At 42.7% G+C, this 22,490-nt stretch overlaps 9 protein-coding genes across 9 annotated transcripts; 4 read left to right on the forward strand and 5 right to left on the reverse strand.

Moving 5' to 3' along the window:
• Positions 1–748: 748 nt before the first annotated feature.
• I206_106614 (uncharacterized protein) lies at positions 749–3,308 on the forward strand (the record flags this gene model as incomplete). The annotated part of the gene is made up of 9 exons (XM_019159189.1): positions 749–1,492; positions 1,550–1,993; positions 2,059–2,277; positions 2,339–2,470; positions 2,530–2,593; positions 2,657–2,782; positions 2,856–2,864; positions 2,937–3,016; positions 3,081–3,308. The coding sequence occupies 9 exons, from the start codon at positions 749–751 to the stop codon at positions 3,306–3,308; spliced, it is 2,046 nt and encodes a 681-aa protein (XP_019007861.1).
• Positions 3,309–3,460: 152 nt separating this feature from the next.
• I206_106615 (uncharacterized protein) lies at positions 3,461–5,000 on the reverse strand (the record flags this gene model as incomplete). Its single annotated transcript, XM_019159188.1, has 7 exons — positions 3,461–3,544; positions 3,623–3,745; positions 3,816–4,100; positions 4,188–4,414; positions 4,502–4,691; positions 4,835–4,908; positions 4,973–5,000. 7 exons carry the CDS (start codon positions 4,998–5,000, stop codon positions 3,461–3,463), a joined length of 1,011 nt encoding a protein of 336 aa, XP_019007860.1.
• Positions 5,001–5,478: 478 nt separating this feature from the next.
• I206_106616 (uncharacterized protein) lies at positions 5,479–8,123 on the reverse strand (the record flags this gene model as incomplete). Its single annotated transcript, XM_019159187.1, has 9 exons — positions 5,479–5,538; positions 5,597–5,715; positions 5,770–5,821; positions 5,879–6,498; positions 6,555–6,788; positions 6,887–7,138; positions 7,215–7,372; positions 7,433–7,834; positions 7,912–8,123. The coding sequence occupies 9 exons, from the start codon at positions 8,121–8,123 to the stop codon at positions 5,479–5,481; spliced, it is 2,109 nt and encodes a 702-aa protein (XP_019007859.1).
• A 411-nt stretch (positions 8,124–8,534) lies between these two features.
• On the forward strand, positions 8,535–10,249 carry I206_106617 (uncharacterized protein; the record flags this gene model as incomplete). Its single annotated transcript, XM_019159186.1, has 7 exons — positions 8,535–8,636; positions 8,699–9,323; positions 9,385–9,467; positions 9,529–9,556; positions 9,622–9,772; positions 9,827–10,145; positions 10,211–10,249. The coding sequence occupies 7 exons, from the start codon at positions 8,535–8,537 to the stop codon at positions 10,247–10,249; spliced, it is 1,347 nt and encodes a 448-aa protein (XP_019007858.1).
• Positions 10,250–10,665: 416 nt separating this feature from the next.
• Positions 10,666–12,056, forward strand: I206_106618 (uncharacterized protein; the record flags this gene model as incomplete). The annotated part of the gene is made up of 6 exons (XM_019159185.1): positions 10,666–10,677; positions 10,762–10,823; positions 10,967–11,054; positions 11,130–11,530; positions 11,616–11,789; positions 11,855–12,056. 6 exons carry the CDS (start codon positions 10,666–10,668, stop codon positions 12,054–12,056), a joined length of 939 nt encoding a protein of 312 aa, XP_019007857.1.
• A 373-nt stretch (positions 12,057–12,429) lies between these two features.
• On the reverse strand, positions 12,430–16,742 carry I206_106619 (uncharacterized protein; the record flags this gene model as incomplete). The annotated part of the gene is made up of 18 exons (XM_070203353.1): positions 12,430–12,502; positions 12,565–12,920; positions 12,980–13,178; positions 13,250–13,681; positions 13,734–13,800; positions 13,859–14,110; positions 14,165–14,228; positions 14,285–14,634; positions 14,710–14,824; positions 14,892–14,979; positions 15,047–15,090; positions 15,138–15,182; positions 15,236–15,485; positions 15,533–15,584; positions 15,646–15,778; positions 15,865–16,003; positions 16,073–16,176; positions 16,242–16,742. The coding sequence occupies 18 exons, from the start codon at positions 16,740–16,742 to the stop codon at positions 12,430–12,432; spliced, it is 3,264 nt and encodes a 1,087-aa protein (XP_070059454.1).
• A 663-nt stretch (positions 16,743–17,405) lies between these two features.
• I206_106620 (mitochondrial 37S ribosomal protein mS35) lies at positions 17,406–18,450 on the reverse strand (the record flags this gene model as incomplete). Its single annotated transcript, XM_019159183.1, has 3 exons — positions 17,406–17,615; positions 17,677–18,029; positions 18,126–18,450. The coding sequence occupies 3 exons, from the start codon at positions 18,448–18,450 to the stop codon at positions 17,406–17,408; spliced, it is 888 nt and encodes a 295-aa protein (XP_019007855.1).
• A 460-nt stretch (positions 18,451–18,910) lies between these two features.
• Positions 18,911–19,423, forward strand: I206_106621 (mitochondrial 54S ribosomal protein bL31m; the record flags this gene model as incomplete). The annotated part of the gene is made up of 1 exon (XM_019159182.1): positions 18,911–19,423. One exon carries the CDS (start codon positions 18,911–18,913, stop codon positions 19,421–19,423), a length of 513 nt encoding a protein of 170 aa, XP_019007854.1.
• A 740-nt stretch (positions 19,424–20,163) lies between these two features.
• Positions 20,164–21,464, reverse strand: I206_106622 (uncharacterized protein; the record flags this gene model as incomplete). Its single annotated transcript, XM_019159181.1, has 3 exons — positions 20,164–20,637; positions 20,719–21,326; positions 21,404–21,464. The coding sequence occupies 3 exons, from the start codon at positions 21,462–21,464 to the stop codon at positions 20,164–20,166; spliced, it is 1,143 nt and encodes a 380-aa protein (XP_019007853.1).
• Between the last annotated feature and the right edge of the window lie 1,026 nt (positions 21,465–22,490).

Below are 22,490 nucleotides of genomic sequence, written 5' to 3' on the forward strand. Positions count from 1 at the left end.
GCGCGAATGAGAATTGATTATCTCGGCTTGACCTAATACACCGATCTGCGTTGCGACCTATTCTAGATGAAGATGATGGATAGTCCGCGAGAAATTCAGAAAAGTGAGGGGACAGCTCTTCGGAGGTTTAGTTGTAACAAAGATTGCGGTAGTAGATAATATTATCCATTAGACAACATCCCATAATTCCAACCTTGCGTGCGTAAACAAAATTGGCTTCCAAATCAGAAACTGACGTCGTTGATTTCTCATAAGATGGATCGATTCTAAAGATTGCATATTTTACGAGACTTGATCAAAATCTAACGTTACTGTCAAAAACCGCCGGAAATCGAACAAAACCTCATTAAATGCGAATAAGGAAAGGTACGGACTTTTTTGTTGATCGCCTAAATTTAAAAATAGTCCGGAATCAGAGGGTTAGTAGCTTGAATGACGTCAAAGCGAATTTCATTTTTACCGAAAAACAAACAAAAGAGTTTAAGGCTGGTTTTGGGCTTTATCGTAATTTTTCGGCATGATTCGATTCGGCATACATATATTTATTATAATCATCGAGAAAGATACGGTGAATGACGATGATGAGGATAGTAATGTTGATGTCGCTCCGTAAAGCGATCAAGCAATTAATGTTTAGAGAAGAAAGAATTTGAAGTCCAAACTAACTGTTTTGTCAGGTTGTATTCAATTGATTCGGCTTGGTCATTACTCAGAATTGCATCTTACTAGTGATCTGATTATCACCAAGATGACATCTCTTCGATCGCCTACACTGGGTAGACCACTTTCATTCCCTCATCCTCGTCAGGAGGATACTCATTTATCAGATTCAAGCGTAAACAACTCGTCTCAACTGGCATCAAAAAACGAGTTCACCAGCATGCCTCTAAGGGACGAATCAAGTTCAGCGCGAGACACGGTCGATAATCCTAGTACTAGGAATACTGTGATAAATGCGCATTCTTTAGCAAATACATTCGGTACCACTGAAATCCCAGTAAGAAGTCAGAATGTTACCACTCCTACGTCCCAGCAAAGCCTTTCTGGGAATATGACTCCTTCTCTCCCAAGTAGTGGAAGTATGGCGCAACACGATTCAGCAGATTTAGGGGCTCAACATGACGTTCAATATATTGCTGAACCTGCTTCAGTCCCAAAAAATCCTCAATCCGAAATACCCGCAAAGCAATCTACGGGATCTCGTCCTTCATCGTCAGAAGAAACAGTACATAATCGGTCATTCAGCTCCGCTGGACCTACTGATCAATCAAATCTTCACGATCCTAACGACAAAAGGTTAGTCAAAGCAGGTATATTAGCTTCGTCTGCTGCTGGAGCCGGAACGGCTGCTAGGCATCTTTTAGTCGCTAGAGACGGGACAATAGGTGAAGAAGGTGGCAGAGAACCTAGAGGATATCAAGGTGTGAGCGTACCTGATAAGTGGGGAATAGGGTCAAAAAATATAAAAGAAGCTAGATGGAAAGCAATCAAAGTGAGTCAATAATCACATTCTCCACTAGTTTTGCTTATAGTCATCTGGAAACCGTAGAAAGGAGCATTCCTATTTGGTTTCATCACTTTATGGCTTTGGATCTGTCTTTCCATTTTCTGGGGATCAACTTATCGTTTAACTTCTTTTCTCCCTTCTTTGACGGTGCATGTGATACCTTTGGACACACCGTCAAGCACATCATATTTGAATGGACCAATAACTGAACAAATGCAAACTGTTGCCAATCAACCACCTTCAATTGTACATCTAGGCTATCAAATGCAAGATCCCTCAAATTATCCTAATGGTTTAGAAGATGTTAGAAGAAGTGTAATCGCTCAAGATTGTTGGGCTGCTATCGTCATTAACGCCAACGCTTCTTCAGCTTGGACTAATGCGTTAAATAATGGAGATGCAAGCTATGATCCGAATGGAGCCATCGGTATTTATTATTCAAGTGCAAGGTTTTATCAAGTTGTTCTCCTTTACTTTGATTCATTGGTAAGTCGTCCTGATTCTTCCCATTGTACTCTCAGGATTTATCGCTTAGCCATTTCCTCTTACAGATCACCCGAGATCTTGCTAGTCCGTTAGCAACAGCGAGGTCTCAAGCATTACAAGCATTCATAGGAACAACAAATACCAATACGAACGCACTTACAAACGCAGCTATTGTACCTCAAGCTATCGGAGTAGGATTTGGATATACTATATTTGATGTTAGACCTATACAAAATTCTGCTTGGGCAGGTGCCGCTCCTATGGAAGCAAGTTTAATTTACTTTGTAAGTTGATTATGAACCTTTAATTCGAGTCAGATTTTTAATTCAAATTTGGATTTGACAGATTATCTTTGCCTTTTACATCTGTCTATTTGGCGGTATGGCACGAATGAAATCTGGATTACAATCAAGGTTGAAAATGTCATCAATGTTTGCACTTAGATTAGGTTGGCCACTACTAGCTTATTTCTTCATCGTATGTTGTTTTTTCTCTCTGCCACAGCCCACAATTATGCTTATACCTTTTCGATTTAGTCATTATGGGAAACTCTGATCATTCGAGCATGGCAAGTTCCTTTGACTGATTATTTAGGTCGAGGTGGGTAATCTTCCTTACTATCAAATGCGGGGTGATTGTTAATCTTTTCGTGTGATTATCTAGCTGGTTTCGTAACTTTATGGGCATTGAACTACATAACGATTATAGCCTGTGGTTTAGCTATGGAAACGGTATTAGCAATAGTTGGAATGGCATGGTTACCTTTCTTCCTGATTTTATGGATCATTTGTGAGTACCAATTGAAATGATATTAGATTATGGTAAGATTTTAGCTAACGTTCTAAACCTCTGTATTTCATAGTAAACATTAGTGAGTTATTGAAATAAATCTCCAATTCAATTCCATTCGACTTTTGCTAATTGATTGGGTGATTTCATTTAGCCTCATCATTTTACCCAATTGAAATGATGCCTAATTTCTATAGATTCTTAAGATGGATGCCATTCGTTCACAATGTAGAAGTAAGTGAAATTTCACTAAACTCTCATGAGAAGGTTTAAAATCTAATGAATAATTGATATTCAGGCATACAAGATTATAGCTTTTGGTACAAATCTTCAACATAGATTAGGATTACATTTCGGTATAATATTTGCTGTAATTGGTGTTGAATTAATTTGTTTCCCTCTTGCACTTTTATTTGAAAGATGGAATAGTGATAAATCACAAAGAAAACAGATTGAGCAGAAAAAGCAGGAAGAGAATGATAACAAGCATCATCAAAATGGAGAAAGGGGAGACGAAGAAGCTTAGAATTTAGCGGGTTTTAGTATCATTGTAGCTATATAGTATTACATTAATAGATTTATAATATGATAGAAATGCCAGTTTCATTTTTGATATGATACATCAATGCATTCTTACTCAGTCAGATATACATGTTGCTTGTCAACCAGATTGAACCTCTACTTCTTTTGCTCGGGGACTTGTGTGAGGAGACCTTTACCACTCAAAGCTGAGATAAGGTTATCCAAAACGAGAAGCTCCATCTGTTGAAAAAAGCACAAGTTTAGCTGACTTCCTGACATATAAATTTCGAGCAGGTGTAGAGCAGAATATTGACTTACCTTCTTTTGGGAATCTCGAGTTTCAGTACCCATATGAGGAAGTACAGTGATTTTATCGTTACTCAACAATTTAGGGTTAACATTTGGTTCATCTGGGAATACATCTAAACCAGCACTAAAAAGCTAAGGAGGGAGACTTCGTCAACAAAAATTACCACAGAAGAATTAAGGAAATTAACGAAATTTAACTAACTTTACCACTATCTAAAGCAGCTAATAAAGCATCTTCATCCACTACTGCACCTCTAGCAGTATTTACTAAAACACTACCATCTTTCATTAAATCAAATTGTTTTTTACCAAAAGAACCTTTTGTTTTTTCATTTAATGGTAAATTCAAAGAAACAATATCTGATTGTTTAAGTAAATCATCTACGTTGGCAATGTATTTACATGGGAAATCAGGTGGTGGAGTAATTTCATTTCTGTTGTGATAAATCACTTTCATATCAAATGCGATTAATCGTTTAGCGAGAGCCTAGTTAAATATTCAAGAAAGCATATATTAGTGATTTGTTTGATAATCGATGAATTTGATTTCGTTTTGGTTAAAACGCCAACTCACTTTACCAATACCTCCCATACCTATAATACCAAGTGTTTTTTCCTCTGGATCTCTAGCTGGAGATAAACCGGTCTTCCAATTACCATTTCTTACGTTCATTTCTGCTCTAGCGAATTGTCTCATAGCTGAAATAGCTAAGAAAGCACCAACAGTAGCGGTAGCAGCGTCAACTGCTCCAGGTGTATGGGAAACCTGAATATTCTTAGCAGTAGCAGCTGCTATGTCGACTAAAAAACGAAATTGCAAGGATCAGTATTTGACTGTCAGACTAATCTCCAAATATTTTAGACTTAAAAACATCAAGGCAAACTCACTTTGATCATAACCAGCTCCATTATGAGCAATGTATTTGACGCTTGAAGGAAGGTGTTCAATCAAATCTTTATCAAATACACCAATTGCAGAAGCAGAATCATTATGTCTGTAGATTCCGACAATATTGGCGTATTTACCACCAGATGCGAGATCTTTATAGAACTCTTCTCGAGATGATGAAGTGAGTTCCTAAGGCAATAATATCTGATTAGCCTCATTTCTCACATCCGACAGGTAAAAGATTGGATTAATTGGACGTCCTCCGATATCCGGGTCCGACGAGCAGAGAAAATTGCACACATCTAGTTAAGACTGGACGAAATCGCACTCACCAGAACCTCTGCTACTGCTCCAAGCTTAGAAGACTGTTCTTCTTTAGACCAAACGATACCGTTCTTTGGGTTAGCTATACATACATAACATGCTTGTCAGCCACTTTTCCAGGAGAAGCCCTCTTATAGGATACTTACCAGCAATGAGGACTTGAGGTTTAGACATTGTGAAGTTTTAATGATAGTATATACAATTTCAGTTATGAAGATATGAACGGTTGAGACAGATAACAATTAAGACGAGATAGTATTGGACATAAAGAAATGAAGAGAATTCAACAGGTGAGATACCCAAAAAACAGGTAGAGAAATTGTGTTCGTTATCGGTGGGTCCGGTTCATTATTTATTTTCAATCCGACTTCGGACCGATTAGGCCGGCGGATCTCTGTTCCTGGAGGAGCTCAGCAAATCCCGTTGAAGCGAGCGACCGAAAAGATGCATTTAGTCACCGATATATGTATATAGTACAATGATTATGCATGAGATAGTAACCGCATGATCGACATGATATAGGTACAGTACATGACGGCGCATTGACCCGATTTTTGGCTCAATGCGAATGTATAGATGGTCAGAGTCCAAACGAATGACCAGAACGAGAATGACAATGGGAGCGGAATGTCGCGACAGGAGATAGGAAGTGTCACATGTTTAGATCTTTGAGCTGAGAGGACCATTGAGCGACTTTACGATGCGCCATAACCTATTCACATCTCTCAGTAAAGGCGAAGAGTTCAAAAGAACAAAGCCGATGAACTCACCTTGTCGGGATTGAATCCTAACACCTGTAAACCATCTAGTGATGTAGCTCGAGACAGGGCTACATAGGCTTGACCTTTTTCGAAGACTTTGCCAAGATCAACCTTGACCCGTTCGAGAGCTGAAACAATGCTCGTTAGCCATGTTGACGCTACTGAGCTGATGAAAAACCTACTTTGACCTTGGGATTTATGTATAGACATTGCCCAAGCCAAAATCAAAGGAAGCTATAGACATCACTTGATCAGCTTAACTGCCCGATCGCAAACATGGTCATAACTAACCTGTGTTCTTGAAGCTTGAACTTCACCGTTAGGCAATTCCACCTTGAAAGGTTCCGCTTCAACCAACAGATCCCTCGTCCCTCCAGGTACGTTGAATCTCACTACTGGAGACGGTTTTACTGTACCAGAGGCGACTTTCTCCTGGAATGTATCTCTTAGCTTTTGTCGTTTATATCGTTCCTCTTCGTCCAAGTCTTCCAGATCCGCATCTGGAGCCCATTTGCCGGTAGTATCAGTCGTATAGAAAGGCTTATGACAGAATCCGACCACTCGTCCCATCGAGCCATTGACTAAAGTTTCATCCATATTCTTGATCAACATAACTTGTGCGTCTACCTTCAGCTCCAGGAATTTAGGTGCCATGAAATTAGCCAATAACTTCTCTTTTTGGACCGGGTCAGATATGACTCCGCCATCGGCCGAAGTATAACTATAACCATCCGTATTGAGCTGGTTCAACCGAGTTGAATTGGAACGATCCACATCTTCTCTCCGAGGGAAGAGCTCAGTTGGCTCTATATTGTCTCGGTAGGGCACTTCTCTAGCCAAACATCGGAAAGCCTCGACCGATTGCTTTGTCATCTTGCCAAATCGCATCTCGTTCAACATATCGACAAATCCTGATCGAGAACACAAGCTTAGCTACAGCAGTTTGAGTACAATGCACTAAACTCACGAGGATCCTTTTGACGAAACACTTTGGACAGGTTGACACTCAAATCTATAGTTTCGTCCCACATATCCGCCTCGAATGCAAATTTGGGCATCGAGCCTCCTTTAGTTACCGGTGGTAATTGGAAGAAGTCCCCTGTTACAACGATTTGTATTCCTCCCCAAGGCTTGGGATTTTTGCGTATCATCTGGGCGACCTTGCAAAATCTATCGAACATTCCTCCATCAACCATGGAGACTGTCGTATACATCAATCAGCTTGCTGTCCAGTACAAAAGTTGCTGACTCGGAATTGAGCCAAACTGATGACAAATATCCGAACGATGTACTACTCACCCTCATCAATAATCAACACCTTTGTTCTCTGCCATCTAGCAGCAGCTTTCTTGTTTTTTCTCAACTTGCCCACTAATATTTTTGGATCTTCCAGTGCTAAGCCAACTCCACCAAATGAATGTAAAGTTACTCCTCCGATATTGCAGGCCGCAATACCTGTTGAAGCTGTGATAGCTACAGCATCGGGGGCGGTAGAGAACTTCTTTCGAAGGCTAGTGATCAATTCTCGCAGTAGTACGGATTTACCGGTACCTACAAAGACATCCGCAGTCAGATCTTGCCAGAAAAGTCGTGTCATTCATCACAAAAATGTCGTTTGGGTACTGACCTGCTGACCCAGTAAAGAATATATTCTTTCCTTCCGCGACTACCAACGACATGACCTTTTGTTGTTCTGCACTCAACGTCACTTTCTGCTTGATATTCAGAGCGAGTCCACCCGATTTTCCAGCAGAACTTGTCCGCGACATAGATCGTTTGGATGTACTGTCATGTCGATCATCAGTGGTCATTCCTTACAATCCCAACAGACGCATTGACACTTACGTATGTTCTTCCTCCCAAGGTAGTGCTCTTTTCGGTAAACTAGGTAGAGACGGCAGCTCCTGCCTGACAACGGGTTTCGCCAAATCTCTCATTTGGGTGTTCGCACTGATGAAGTCGGCATTATTGAGATTGGAAGACAATCCAGGTAAAATTGGCTCGGATCGTTTAGGAGGTAAATCGGGTTTGGTCGATAATGGTTCTGTATTTTGTGACATGGCTGCCAAGATTGCTTTCCTTCTTCTTTCGGCTGGTGTCTCGCCCGTGGATGCTGCTGTTGTTTTCGCTATCGAAGTGGATTTTGCTGTTGCCGTGGAAGTCCTGAAGGTTGTTGAAGAAGAAGATGAGGGACGAGGCTGAGGAGATGCGGAGGAGAGTGATCTTAATTTTCCATTGACTTTTGATCTGAAGCAGGGCAATAGAAAAACATCTTAGCGCGGACCAAGATGAGTTGACTACGTTATAGCTTGAGCTGCACTCACATGTCAGCATTTGTGCTCCGACCTGCATCTACATCAACCACTTCGGCAGTGCCTTTTAGACCAGGATTGGAAACAACTACCGGGAAGTCATCATCTTCATCTTCCTCGAAATGTCTTTTGAAGCTAGTCACTCTTGAAAATCCATTGTTCAACCGACTACCACTACTTGAAGAGGCATTTGAGCTTGTCCGCGAGGTGAGTAGTGAAGGCATTATGCCTACAGATGCTTTCGGCGTTTTCTATAATCTTGGATGGTGGAATGAATGTCTACTGATGCTGTTGCGGAGAAGAACAAAAGGAAGAGGAATGAGAGTTGATGCTTTATCTTTTATGTATATTGCGGTTGACGCGACTATGTAATGTTTTTGTTTTTATCAATTATTGTTATATTCAATTAAATCAAAGATGAAAAGCGGCGCGTGCGTAACATGACAACGGTATAATATTCATTTATATATCCCTCCCATTTCAGATAGCCTCCACATCTCACGTGGCAAGATAAAGATTTCGACAAGAACAAGAACATTTAGTAAAATCAAAATCCTTTTGCCTTAACAACAATAATAACCATATTCAAGACGATCGTTCGACACCTCAGAGTTACTGCAAGCGGAGACATCACCATGGCACGAGATAAGAAGATAAAGAATGCTTTCAAGCGATCAGATGAACATCGAAAGTCGAAAAGGGAGAAAGAACAAGCTAAATTAGCTAGGCGTTTGGAGGTAAGTGCAGGTGGACCTTCGCCTTCCACAAGCAGGTTAAGCTGACATGATGAGATGAATAGATCAAAAAAGCAGAGCAAAATAAAGAGAATGGTGCTGCTTTGAAAGCTGCAAGATTAGCTAAGAACATACCTCGTACACTGGATAATACACGTCACTTCGATGCTACTTCTTACTTGACTGCTGATCCTGCTACATTGAGGGATATGGAAGAGAAGGCTGCTAGAGCTAGTAGGATGATCAACGGTGAAGATCCCGAGGAAGATGAAGAAAGCGAAGGAGAAGAAGATGATGATGAAGAAGGAGATGAAGATGAAGATGAAGAAATGCCTGAGGCTGGACCTTCCGTACCTAAATCAAAAGCTCAAAGGACTCAAGCCGAACAAGAAGACGAGGAGGTAGCAGAAGATGACGAAGAAGGGGCAGAAGAGGAAGAAGAAGAAGAGCAACAACAAGAAATAATATCGGACCAACCTCTACTACCACCTAGAATCTTGATAACGACGTCCGCTTCCCCCTGCAAATTAACTTATAATTTCGTTGATGATCTCAAGAATGTATTCCCAGGTGGAGAATCCTTCAAGAGACCGCGAGGGAAAGGATTTGAGATCGGAAGAGTAGCTCGTTGGGCAGGTAAAAGAGGTTATCAAGCCTTGATAGTGGTCAATGAAGATCACAAAGCGCCTAGTGAGTGAATCATCATTATATCTGTAAAAGCTTAAAGCACTGCTGACTCAAACTGTCATAGACGCTATAACTCTGATAAATTTGCCTGCAGGTCCGACGGCATACTTCAAGCTGAGTAGTGTCATCCCAAGCGCCAACATATATGTGAGTAACTCTTACAGGGGACCCTCTTGAAGCCTTACTGAAAAAATATCTTTTATCGTAGGGTCATGCTCGTCCATCGCCTCATTCACGTAAGTCAAACTGATGTTGTGAGCAACTTGATGCATTGATCAACTGACTGATGACTTTGACTCAGCCGAATTAATCCTCAATAACTTCACAACTCTGCTTGGTCACAGTGTTGGTCGTTTATTCGGTTCGCTCTTCCCTCCTCAACCACAATTTAGAGGTAGACAAGTAGTCACATTGCATAATCAGCGAGATTTCCTGTTCTTTAGGCGTCATAGGTTAGTCATTGACGTTGTATTGCATCAAAGGTTGCATACTGACGACCAATATAGATACATGTTCACCTCAGCTACATCAGCCACATTGCAAGAGATAGGTCCTAGGTTTACCTTGAAGCTGAGATGGCTGCGTAAAGGTCTACCTTCAGTCACAGCACCAGATGGAAGAGCGCCAGCAGGTGAAAACGATGACGATATTGATGTATCATCTGATGAGGAAGTAGACGACGCTGAAGTGGCAGCACGAGAAAAGAAGGATGAAGATGAAGCTATGGCTGAGATGGGTATGCCTGATAAGCAGAAGAAGCAGAAAGAAAATGGCGTCATAGTTCCTGGGCTAGCGGAAGAAGGGGAATACGAATGGAAATGGAAAGTAAGTGATAACAAAGGTTTCGTGTTGAATTTGTACAGAAGCTGATCGAAAACTGAATTTTATAGCCAAAGATGGAAGTCTCGAGGCGAACCTTCTTTTTGTGATCAAGCGATCGAATCTTCGCATACCTGTTGCTTAGTCATTGTGCCATATCATAAATACTGCAACGTTCTTTATTACCATGCATCTGCTTTGCATCCCTGATTGCGTTCATCACATTTGAACCTGTTCAACTGTTACTTGATTGCTTGCGCAATCTGCTAATTATTATAATTCATCCGGCAGACGGTGATCGCCGATCAGAGGTAATCTAATACATGATTTCCACTTTCGGGCGTAATCATGTTATTGCACACGAAAGCATTCATCCGAATATAGACATTACGAGCAACATCAACAACTTCATCTTGCACGATTTCTGTTTACATGCCTTTAATGAGGTAATAGTAAAATCTTGTCGAGTTATTCAACTGGTGACTTGAAATAAAGTATTAACACAGTGATCTGAAGATCCACCAACATGAGCAATTCGGTATGTCAGCTTCCATTCATCTGCGTTAGCCAAGACTTTCACATGAGTATATGAGTTGACAAACATATCGCGTCTTACTAACAGTATGTTCAAGCGCTCATACCGAAGATCAAAGCAATTTTGGAAGGGAGTGACTTATCAACAGTGTGAGTTTGAGATACGTACACACAAGTTTTGCGAAAGAAGAGTCGCTTGGCATCTATTCAACAAACATCACATATGCTCTCGATTTGAAGAATGCATCAATTTCATCTGCTTAATGATCAACGCTGATCTTATTTGATGATAGCTCCGCTAAAGCCGTTCGAAAACAACTTGTTGCTGCAGGTGAAGATGAAGCCACAATAAAAGCTTCAAGGGGTGCAATAGATGAGGAAGTAAGTTTACATCTTTCAACAATTCTTCAACTTCAATCGAAATCAAATTTGGAAGCTGATGAAATCTAATCGTAGATAAGCACAATATACGATCAACTCACATCCGCGGCTCCACCTTCTCCACCTTCCTCAGAAGATGTACCTTTACATCCTAAAGCTGAACCTGGATCATCTCAACCTCGACCACTTCAAACATTTATTAAACGTGAAGTTAAACCATCTGTATCAATTGATGAAGATGATGAAGAGACAGATGAACAAATGGCAAGGAGATTACAATCTGAATTTAATGATCAAGCTAGTTCATCTAGACCAAGAAGAGCTAATGCTACTGCACCTGCTAAAAAGAAAAAGAAGACTACAAAGAAGAGAATAAGTAGAGCTAGTGTAGGTGGAAGTGAAGAAGAAAATGGAGTAACAAAGAAGAAAAGGAAAGTCAATCCTGATAATCCATTTAACAGGGAAATGATCTTAAGGTGAGTTAGTAGGAATTTGACTTTTTGGATTAGACTAGAATCTTCATTCAACTTCAATTTGCTTATTAATCCTCATAAATTACAGTGACGCCTTAGCAGATTTGGTTTCAGCTCCTCGTTTATCTCGTCCACAAGTGGTAAAGCAAATATGGGCATATGTAAAAGAAAACGGTTTTCAAGATCAAACGGATAAACGATATATATTATGCGATGAGAAATTAAAAAAGGTATTTCATACAGATAGATTACATATGTTTACGTGAGTTTATATTTCCCTATCAGAATCTTCCAGGTCGTGAAATTGATGCAACAAATGATAAACAGGATGAATAAGATTTTGGTAGATCATCTACGTAATCCGGATGATGTAATTTTCAAGGCCGAATCTAAAGATGGAATCAAAAAAGAAGTACAATCTAATATAATACCAACATCAATTCCAATACCAGCTGCTCCTGCGATACAATCTACTCAATATATTTCGGAAGAAGAAGATGAGGATGAATCGGAAGATGAAAATTATTGAAATTATTTAGTCGATCTATCATTATTTGTTGAGAATTATGCTCTTAGGTCTTTATGATTCTTGTGACAAAGAAGATATACCGTCTTTTCGAAATACATATCTCGTCTACAATATCTTCTTAAGTGGATAAGACCACAGTCTGAGTACGAGGTTTCGCTGTTAAATACACCGTCTTCTGTCGTGTTTCGTGATTGATGCCATGTATTACATTGTATTCATATATTTCGAGGTTGTTTTATGATCTACAATTTATTCGGATACAGGGCATACGGGGGGACTCTCTCCCTATTCTATATTCTTTCCTCCAAACCAGAACTGAATAGCTTTTTGCACAATAATTGGAGGGCGTGACCAAGCGAAAGTTTAGGAAAGTCTATGATTGATCTCGAAGCAAAGTTGGTTCTCCACCGGTGGAAGGAAATCTCAACACAGAGAGATGAACTGCGCTGCAGGGTCTCGACACCATTTCAGCTCTTTCCTGGTGGTGAGATATAATACGTTGACTCACAGCTTTGGTCCATTGGGTTCACTTACTTTGACCGAATACTGTAGAGGTTGATCATCCACTCCAGGTAATCTCTTGAGAATGACCGGTAAGCCAGGCGGTGAAGGCTGTATAGGTCTAGAGGCAATCGAAGGGTTGAGATCCGCTATCAGGTTGGAATCTGAGTTCCTTCCAGGAGTAGTATCAGGAGTAGACGTGGCACAAACGTTCGGGCTTCGATCTCGTGCGACGGTCCAAAACCCCCACGGCTCTATGCTGGATTTGGCGCATGGCGAAACTATGTTGAATATGATATTGGTTCCGGGGGAATATTCCGACACGGCCATTGCATAATTATCAGCAGTAAGAGTTCCCACTACCTTTTACAGTACAAGCGTAAGTGATTCAGCATTGTCCAAGAAACATTGACCAAACCCACTGCCACTAAATCAGTTTTCTGCAAACCTTCATGATTCTCCTCAATTGCTTTCTGGAGGATTGAGTCCGCTTCAGCAGCGAAGTATTCACGCAAAGTTTCGTAATTCTTCATCATTTGGAATTTTCCATCAGCCACAATGAGTCGGACAGCCTTCTTTCCCGGACACATCGGTACGGTGACCTGTCGCATGACTGATTTGCTGTTCCCAGATGTCAGAATCGCTCGTCTCACCACGAAGCTAGTGCCAGATCAGCAACGTGTAATACTCACGTGACGCTTTTCTTCTTCGAACGGAAAGCTGCGGCTATCCTAACGCCATAATCCTTGGCGACATCGCCGACTAATCGGGGATACACTGTTGACTGGGTTATAGGAATCGTCCTCGGTTTATTCGTGATCGAACCGAGTATCCCGTAAGCAGCCATGTTATCGAAAGCTCGTACAAGCAACACGAAGTGACCATTCTTCATGTAGCCGACATCACCCAACGATACATCTGAAGGAACCCATTGCGGTAGATTGAGCCGATCGGGGTAATCATGGTAATTGAAGTGTCGACGATATCTTCGTTCCAAATCATGCTCAGTTGGTGCTGCGCGACCGCTTTGATCGGGAATGTAGATCGGAGTGTCTCTCTCTTCAATAATGGATAGCTCATCTCCCAGGTCCGAAACGACAGGGTCCAAACCAGAAAAATTTATACTACGTGTACTTGTCAGCATGCTGCTAAGCCACTATTTTTGGCGATGCTCACTCCCCGCCGCTGTGCGAGGCTACTAGTGGCGGTGTGAACCAGACATCTAAATCGTTGATATTAGTAGCTTGGGTCGTCATCAGCCAGTGCCGGGGTTGAGTTGAGAGGCTTCACCGCTCACTCACCAGAAATTTCGACAGGCGAAGCCAGTCTAGATGGCGGTCGAGATCTGAGATCTTCGACTTCGGCTAGATCGAGTAAAGCTGGTATTGATCTCGTGGATCGGGGCGGTGAGTAAGGTGATTCACACATAAGGCTAAGGTCCGCACTGATTTCTTCGAAGGTCGGTCGAGCTTGAGGATCTGGATTCCAACAGCGAGTCATGAGTCTGTACAAGTGGTCAGGGACATCAGGCAGTTGAGGTGGTCGATCACCCTCTGATCCGAGAAAGGCTCAGCGCTACTCGGCTGTTATAGCTGAAAGTCAATCACCTATAATGCTTGTCTTCGCGTTATACATATCGAGTGCCGCAAAGGGGATCTCTCCTGAGTAAATCTGATCGAAGACGTCAGCCTTTTGCGCGTCGGCATCTTACAAGCACACAAACACACCTGGTGGATGGTCATACCGAAAGAGTGAACATCACATTCCTTGGTTAATGGACCGAGTTTTAATCTTTCTGGTGCTTGAAATCTCAAAGTTCCTGCTGCACTATCCCCTTCCTCCGGCGGAATGGCGGACTTGTTGGTGATGTCAATTTTGATCTGAGACAACCCGAAATCGCATAATCTTGGATGACCTTTGTCATCAATCAAGATATTCTGTCCCTTGATATCGCCGTGGACAACGTCTCGGGAATGAAGGTATTCCATGCCTTGAGCAATCTGGTGGATGAGGGAGATACGATCAACGTCTCGCCCTCTTTCACTCCTAACATAATCGGTGATCCGGCCATTCTTCACTGTAAAGAGATCGTAAGGTTGTCAGGCAGCGCACGTATCCAGAAATAGCCTTCAGATGTAAATCGATCACTTACTCCACGGGCTGACGAGAAACCACGGAGGTGGACCAACTGCGCTGGATGCACCGTAGAACGGTAAAACGAATTCGCTGTTGAGTCGGCACCATATGTTGACTTCGGCGAGAAAAAGCTGTACGAAAAGTCAGCATCCTGGTATGATGCCGAGTTCGGACGGGTGAAAAACGATCGCAACTAACATGTCGATCTGTTAGAGGATCAAGATCTTTGATCGCCACCTCCTGATCATGCCATCTACCCCTCCAAACCTTGGCAAAATTGCTGGTACTAATGGTGTCAATTTCATCAGAAACCATACAGCTGACTCGAGAGGAAGCTTGCCAGACGAACTCACCATTCTCGCTGCTCCCTATAAACTTCGTATTCCGTAATGGTCCACTGTGGCAATGTGAGCTCAAAGCAAGCCGAACACCGTGTTCACTCACGACTGGTAAATCCTCAACAACTTTCTGGCTTTCGCCTCGAAGGTACTACACCCAAACAGTCAGTATCTGACCTACGTGATCTCATAACGCCAAATCACCTTGAGAAAGCTGTGACAGAACTCTCCCTTCGATGTTTCGATATCCAATTCATCGGTAGTTGTCTGCCAAGCCCTTTTCGATGGCGTCGTAGAGGTATGTGCTTCCCATGTGGGCTGTCTACTTAACGCTAGCTCCTCTTCTTCATCTTCGTCGAACGGGTGTGAGAGAGTTGTAGAGCATTCTTGTCTACGCAGCTTGTTCCGCCGAGAGGGGGGTGATAGGGATGCGGAGTAGGAAATTGCACTTCGGCTGTCGAAGAGTGATTAGTAACTGGCGTGTAGTACTTCGTATGGTACTGCCTTTCCACTTCACGCTGCAGCGTCACCAGGATTTCCGGGACCTCCTCATCTATCAGGAGTCGATTAGCAGCCGATGCGCGTTTCAGAGAATCGACACAACCTGGACGTACTTTCGATAAGATGACGCGCAGACTGAGGGTCTCGAATGAACGTATTTAATCTTCCAACAAATTCTTTTCGATCGTGTTGTCTTTGGATCTGAGCTTCTTGCTGTAGTTGGTCTAGAGATACGATAGATTCAAGCTATATGTGACCAGTTCACTTAGCGAGCTCGATCATGGAGATAACTTGTACTTGAGGTCGAATATGATGGACGGAATGGGGCTTACGGTGAATCGCGCAATATACATCAAGGTATCGTTTCTAGCGTCGCCAAGTTGCCTTTGCATTTTCCCGGCATATAGAAATAGCTTGAATTTTGAGCGTCCGACAAACTTTTCTAACAGATCTGTGTTACTCGTGAGCTTTCTATAAAGCCCAATAGTCAGTGACCTACATAGTTCACAAGACTACTTGCGAAGTTCTGACCAAACTTACTGGAACAATGCTTCAATTCCCGCTCTCATCTCTTCAGAGGGTGGCGTTGCGTTCGCTCTGATTCTGCCCTTCACAGCGTCGACGATGGTAATGGAGTCACTGACCTATGTGGGCAAATAGACTTCAGCACGAAAAGCTCACGCCAGATGATTTGTCTGGAACAACTCACCAGGCCTAGCGTGTCCAACTTGTTCTCCATTGCCTTTTGAGCTACCGCTAACATCTGACGCAAGCATAGAATAATTCCACCACCCATCTGAAGCAGAGGTACTGCAGAGAAAACGTTTCCAGCAAACTCCACTCCTTCACCTATCTTATCTAGCCTGTCAATTGCCTTCTCTAACTTGGCAATGGAATACCCAAAGGGATCATCTAAAACGTCAGGCAAGGCCCGACCACCTGAGAAGCTTCGGGAATGTTTGGCTAATGTCTTATAAGGGTCTGTAGGGCTGTGAAATATGACGGGTGAAGAAGATGTGATGTTAACTGTCTCGACAGGGCTTGCTGCGAAGACATCTTGGGATATCGGTCCATTGAGGAGTAGCCGTGGTCGAGAGCTCGGATCACCAGAGGACTTGAAAGAAATTTGATGAGGATCAGATGGCTGGATGATCAAGGAGGGCGAAGGAGAACCATTATGGGTGACCTTTGGGGAAGTAGAGGATGGCATTGTGAAAATCCATAAGACGAAGGCAGGCTCAAGTAGGCGAGAAGCACATGTATGGCAAACAGTCTATGAATTGCCCATAAGCTAGAAAAAGCAGAAGGCAAAGGTGAAACAGTTGATCATTATTGTTGGACAATCACTTTTCTGATTGAACAACCACCAATGAGTGATGTACATTCGCCACTTTACAGCCAACCAAGAATTTAAATATCGGTGGACTTACAATGTGGTATGGGGAGAATGAACAGGCTAGGCGAAAAGGAGAAGAAGGAAGCTGTACTGAACTCGACTTGATCAATATAAGATTAAAGTGATATCATAGCTAGATTTGAGTGGTTTAGTAAAGGCGGTGTGAGCAAGGGAACTATCAGGGATGGATGTTTAGATCTAATTCAAGTATACCATCAAAAGAGGAAAGATCTAGACCAAGCCGAACTGGCCAGCCAGGGGTCAAAGCTTAGATCAAAGGATGATATCAAACTGAAGAATCTTTCGCGTACAATTCTCGGATCCGTGAGGATTGATGAATTGTCCCGATTATGTGTGTAGTAGCTGAATAGCAATTATACTTCTTGAGGTAACCTTTCAAGAATCCGATAGGCAGACGGAAACGTTCTGACCGACGTATTCAAGCTACCCGATATGCGACGCGATGCATACGACAATCTATTGCTTCTTCAACGCTTTGTCTCTCAACTCTGCAGGTATCCATTCCAGTGGGAAGCCCTTTACTCCACCCACCACTTCATGCTCCTTTAGATATGTTTGATCTGATGACCAAACGAAAGGATTCTGCCTCGTTCGCTTCTTTCGATGACGGGACAAGAGATGTCTTGTGTCTATGGGTACATCCGCTGGGAGGGGAGATTTCGGATCCTAGTGAAGTGAGAGTATTAGCACATCGTCAAATGCACATATGAACAAGAGAATCGCTTACGTTGGCAGATGCGATTAGCCTGTCTAGTATGTTTGACACTTCTATCCTATTCTGTTGTGAATTACCAAACCTCTCCTCAGAAATCTTGATCCAACCTTCTTTACCTTCCTGTGATCCAGATTGCGCGCCTCCATTAGGTAAGAATTCATTTCTACCCGGTCTTCCTGGTGTCCATCTTGGTCCAGCAAGCAATTTGATTCGCTTTATAGCTTCGGGTGTGGATAGATTGAGAGAAGATACAGGGACGAGAAGGACAGCTTTAGTGTGGAACTTGGAAGATGGTGAGGATAGATCGATCGTGCTTGTGAGGCGGATGGATGAAGTAGGTGGTGTAAATGTAGTTTTATTGGCGGCTATGAGAGAGGAACCGAAGCATGAGATGTCAGTAAAGGGCAGTAGGCTTAGATTCTGCGCCGAGTGCCGCGAAGCGATAGGACATATACACTTACCTCTCAAGGCTGCCCTGTCTTCCTCTATCTTTTTCACTAAACCCTCTCCTTCCTGTATTCTGAACATTCTCATCCACCCGAGCGAAGTCGCATCATCGAACTCGAATTTAGGAGTATTCATCACGGACCATGGTCGGTTCTTCTTGGCAAAAGCATTTGATGGTGCTGCAGGTGTTTCGGGAAAGAAAGGTTGAGTTGAAGAATCGGGTACGGAAGAATCTGATTTTTCGTCGAACGAAGGTCGAGATGAGGAAAACGATCGTACGATTGGACGTAAAGTCGACGAAGACGGCAACGACCGTATGGATGATCTGGAGATTGACATGTTGCTTCCTTGAGAATCAGGGCGGCCGAATTGTACTCGTATAGTTAACAAATTTAGCATATAGTGATGTAAAATACAGTCGATACTATTGAAATTTCAGCGAAAACATCCTCCGAGATTTCGAAGAATAAGATGGTCACGTGCCTATAAGAATCACAATTTATGGCTTTGGCAGAGCTATCCTAGGCGTGCGAGGGAAAGCTGAAATTTCGGAATTGATTCGAAGATATTCATGCTTTTAAACTCGCAAGATTCATGGGATATACACTTTCATGCATTTGACCTCTCATTCATAATACAGATTGGCAACTCCACATCATAAACAGTTTAGGAACCCAGTGAAATCCGTTGCCCCACCTAGCCTTACTTCCAGACCCCCATCTGAAACTTCCAGCTTGCAGAACTCCCTGCCAGAAGGTACTGCAACATCTTGTCAAGCATTAAAAAAGCATCTATCAATATGTCATTCTCAGTACTCCGACCCTCCTCATCGAAAATCAATGCACTTCGTCCGATAGTACAAGTTAGAGGCAAACATACTCATTCAACACCAGAATCTCTATGGCAATCACGCACACATCTTAAACCACCTCCTTCTATACCTCCACCTATGGTTCCAACTTATCCAATGCGAGTAATCCTTTCAGACGGATCAACATTTACAGCATATACAACAGCACCCACTCCTTCGACGAAAAAGCTTACTCGAGATGTGAATAATAACCCTCTTTGGTCACCAGCAAGTGAAAGAAAGGGATTAGGAGAAGGAGAAGAAGGTAGAGTTGGTCGATTCAGGAGGAGGTTTGAAGGTATTGTCATGGAAGAACCTGAAGCTAGTTTGGAAGATAAGAAAGAAGAAGCGTTTGGTGCAGGTGATTTGGACTGGATGTCAGAAGGTGGTGTAGAGGAGAAGATAAGTGAGAAGCAAAGGAATCCTGTCAAAGCTGGAAAGGCCAAGGGAAAGAAGAAGTAGTAGTAGTATTTAAACCATATAACGCAAGTATAGCATCAGACTTCGATTTGATCCAACCATGCAATACATATAATCGCTTGCTGTTAACTATCGGTACCGCCACCGCCACGTAGAGTAGAATAAATCAGCGGCGAAAGTTTACAGCTGGGTAATGTCACACTTGTTAGATTGACCCACAGAATGAGCTGATGCTCTTGCTGTATTGCGAGGAGGATTGGACCAGATCTGATGAGCGTCGGCATCATTCTGATTCAGATACTTGAGCATGCTCACTGTCTCCATAAGCGCTCGCATAGGTCAAGAGACATCACCTTAGATTGGTGGCCCGTCCACTGAGAAAAATCGCGCGGGCAGCGTAAGAGATTCGCAGATCGAGAGAAGACGATACTACCGTCATTGGATCCCAAAAAAGGTCGATAAAGCGTCTGCTGCAACAAAGTCAAGAGACATCTAAAGATGCCCCCCGGTGCCCATATAGTGCGTATGCGGACATCCCTCAGTCACAACCCGGAAGGTATATCGTTCAATACATTCTGTTGGAATAGGACAATCAAATAGAGACCATTTAGCATTCTGTGACTATGAACAAAAAATATATACAAAGAGGTATGAAAGGCATGGAATGTAGACAAAAGAGCGGATAATCCTCCAACGTGTTGTCGCATTCAGACATCAAATCGGCTCCAAGCCATCACTCATCTTATATGTGACCTTGGTTTTTCTTTGTAAACAGAATGCCATCAAAGTCTGAGTTTTACATTCTTAGCTTTTTCACGCACCTCCTCGAGCTGGTCAGCTAATAGCTGAAGCTTTGATGCTGTTGCTCGAAGATCTGAAGGGTAGAGATGTTTCAAGCTATCGCCAGCAGTCTTCAGAGCGGAAGTGGATATGGCCTCCATAGCAGTATCGTCGTTGCTTCTCAAAGCCTCTTCCAAACGTTCCACCACCGTCGGTCTTTTCGTTCTAGCCACACCCATTTCCTCAAGCGTTGTCCAAAGAGATTCCAACTCGTCACAAAATACGGGATCTGCTCCTGTATCAATGGTACGAAACAACAACACTCTCCAAGTTGTCATCTCTGTGTCATTGGCAAGAGAATAGTAAAGCTCCCTCTGTTCTCCTGTCAGTGGCGTCTTTAATCTGTCGCGCGCAAATGACTGCCATTGCCCGATTAAGGGATTCTCCTCGGCGTCTTGCTTCTCTTCACTACTAGTCTAGTAGTGATTCACAAGCGACGTCAGCACGAATGATCATATATGCCACAATCGATAATTGAGGAATCCCATCAGACCCACTTGAGTGTCACCACGGAGCTTAATATTTGAAATAGTTTGATGGAGCTGGGCAATCATCTGAGGTAGCATCGATCTCTCTGAATCAAAAACATTGGGCTCTTCGTAGCCTTGTTCAAACGGCTTCCAGAGGTCCGTCATGCGAATCATATCATTGAGTCCTGACGGAACGTTTGTTGATTTCACTTTCATCGCTCTGTCTATCATTACATTAAAAGCTTTTTCGTCGCCTCCGCTTATTGTATTCAATACGGCCGCCCCAAAGTCTGTTTGAGGGATTGTCAAGGTATCGTATAGAATCTTTCCAAGTTCACCGTCATACGCCAAGATGTCATCTAACGTATTCAGACATGCTCTTGCTCTCAGTGCGGTTGACCTTGCCGTATCCGCTAGACTTGATACGTCGACGACCGTTCTAGCCGTATCTCTAAGATAGTTGGGATCGTTGAGCAGGTTTCGAAAATCAGAGAGCTTTCTCTTATTTGGTTCATCTTTGATGGTAGTCTCAATGGCCTCTCGCATTTTCTTGGCAAAGTCCTTTGAAAGATCGGAATTTCGCGATTCGTTTCCGCCCTGTGCTTCAGTAGAAATTTTTTCCGGGGAAGAGCCACCTGAAAACCCCACCAACACTTTGTTAGTCGTTCAAATTGCTTACAGATCGCTGAAATCACAATCCACGTCTACTCACTTGAGGCCATATCAGAGAATGGGTGCTTCCCGAAATTGCGCATCGACAAACTCGGGAACATTTTGGTCGGTCCAGGTGATATGTTAATGTGAATTAGGGAACCGGTTAGTATACCTAGATGAAAGACATATACATGGCAAGGTACGCCAGACTGAAGTTCGCCCCTTAAGTATCCCCGAAATGGGGGTCAAGTCAGGAATGACTCGCATTTTTGAAGAACCGATGACACAACAAAGGTGACTGACTGTCTATGATGTTATGCCTTCTGAAGATTGTTTGCATCATATTGCACAATGGATTCACCCTTAGCAAATGGAAAATTGGGAGTTCTTGTACAATGGTCCACCTAAGCATGCATGAATATGATGAAAGGACCCAAAGCACATCCAACGTCATCATCTAGGCTATTTGGTTTCATCGCAATAAAGCAATAGATTGCCACAATGTCGCAAACAGCCAGACTGGGACATTCCGGTTACTGTCATCCGAGTCCATTTTGATTTTGCGGAATCTTTCAAGACCATTTCAATTGTGAGTATCCTCAGAATAGATCAACGCCATGGACTTGGTACAAATATGCAACAGTGAGTCAGACTTATACTACAGCGGATGAGAGGGAAAAGCAAGGCCTGGCTTCGTATGGTAAGCAAGGATGTTACGCTGTGTATTGATTTTAGCCTCAGCGATTTACCACACAAGCCTACGGCTATGCGCACTAAATACTAATCTGATGTCATTGCGCACTAACCAAAGGAAGGTCCAAGCCACTGGTCACGGTCATCATCAACTCAACGAGGTCGATTGGAGTATTTATCTCTACTTGCTCTCACGTCCATGATACTCTAATTAACTCAAATATCATCGGAATCCAGTCAACCAATTCCATGACCCTCAAGGTAACGTGTCGATACTATAGACTCGAGTCAACTCTGAATCAACTACTACTACAGATCCAAATCTTATCTACCCTGATCAATCAATTCGTAAAATTTCCATCTTTTAAACCTCAGCCTTTTGCCACCACCCTATGATTTGGTCTTACTCCTTCGACTCGGTCTCCTCCTGGTCAGTTTGATTGATTATACTT

This window comes from Kwoniella pini, chromosome 9, assembly GCF_000512605.2.
Source record: "Kwoniella pini CBS 10737 chromosome 9, complete sequence".
Taxonomy (NCBI): Eukaryota; Fungi; Basidiomycota; class Tremellomycetes; order Tremellales; family Cryptococcaceae; genus Kwoniella; species Kwoniella pini.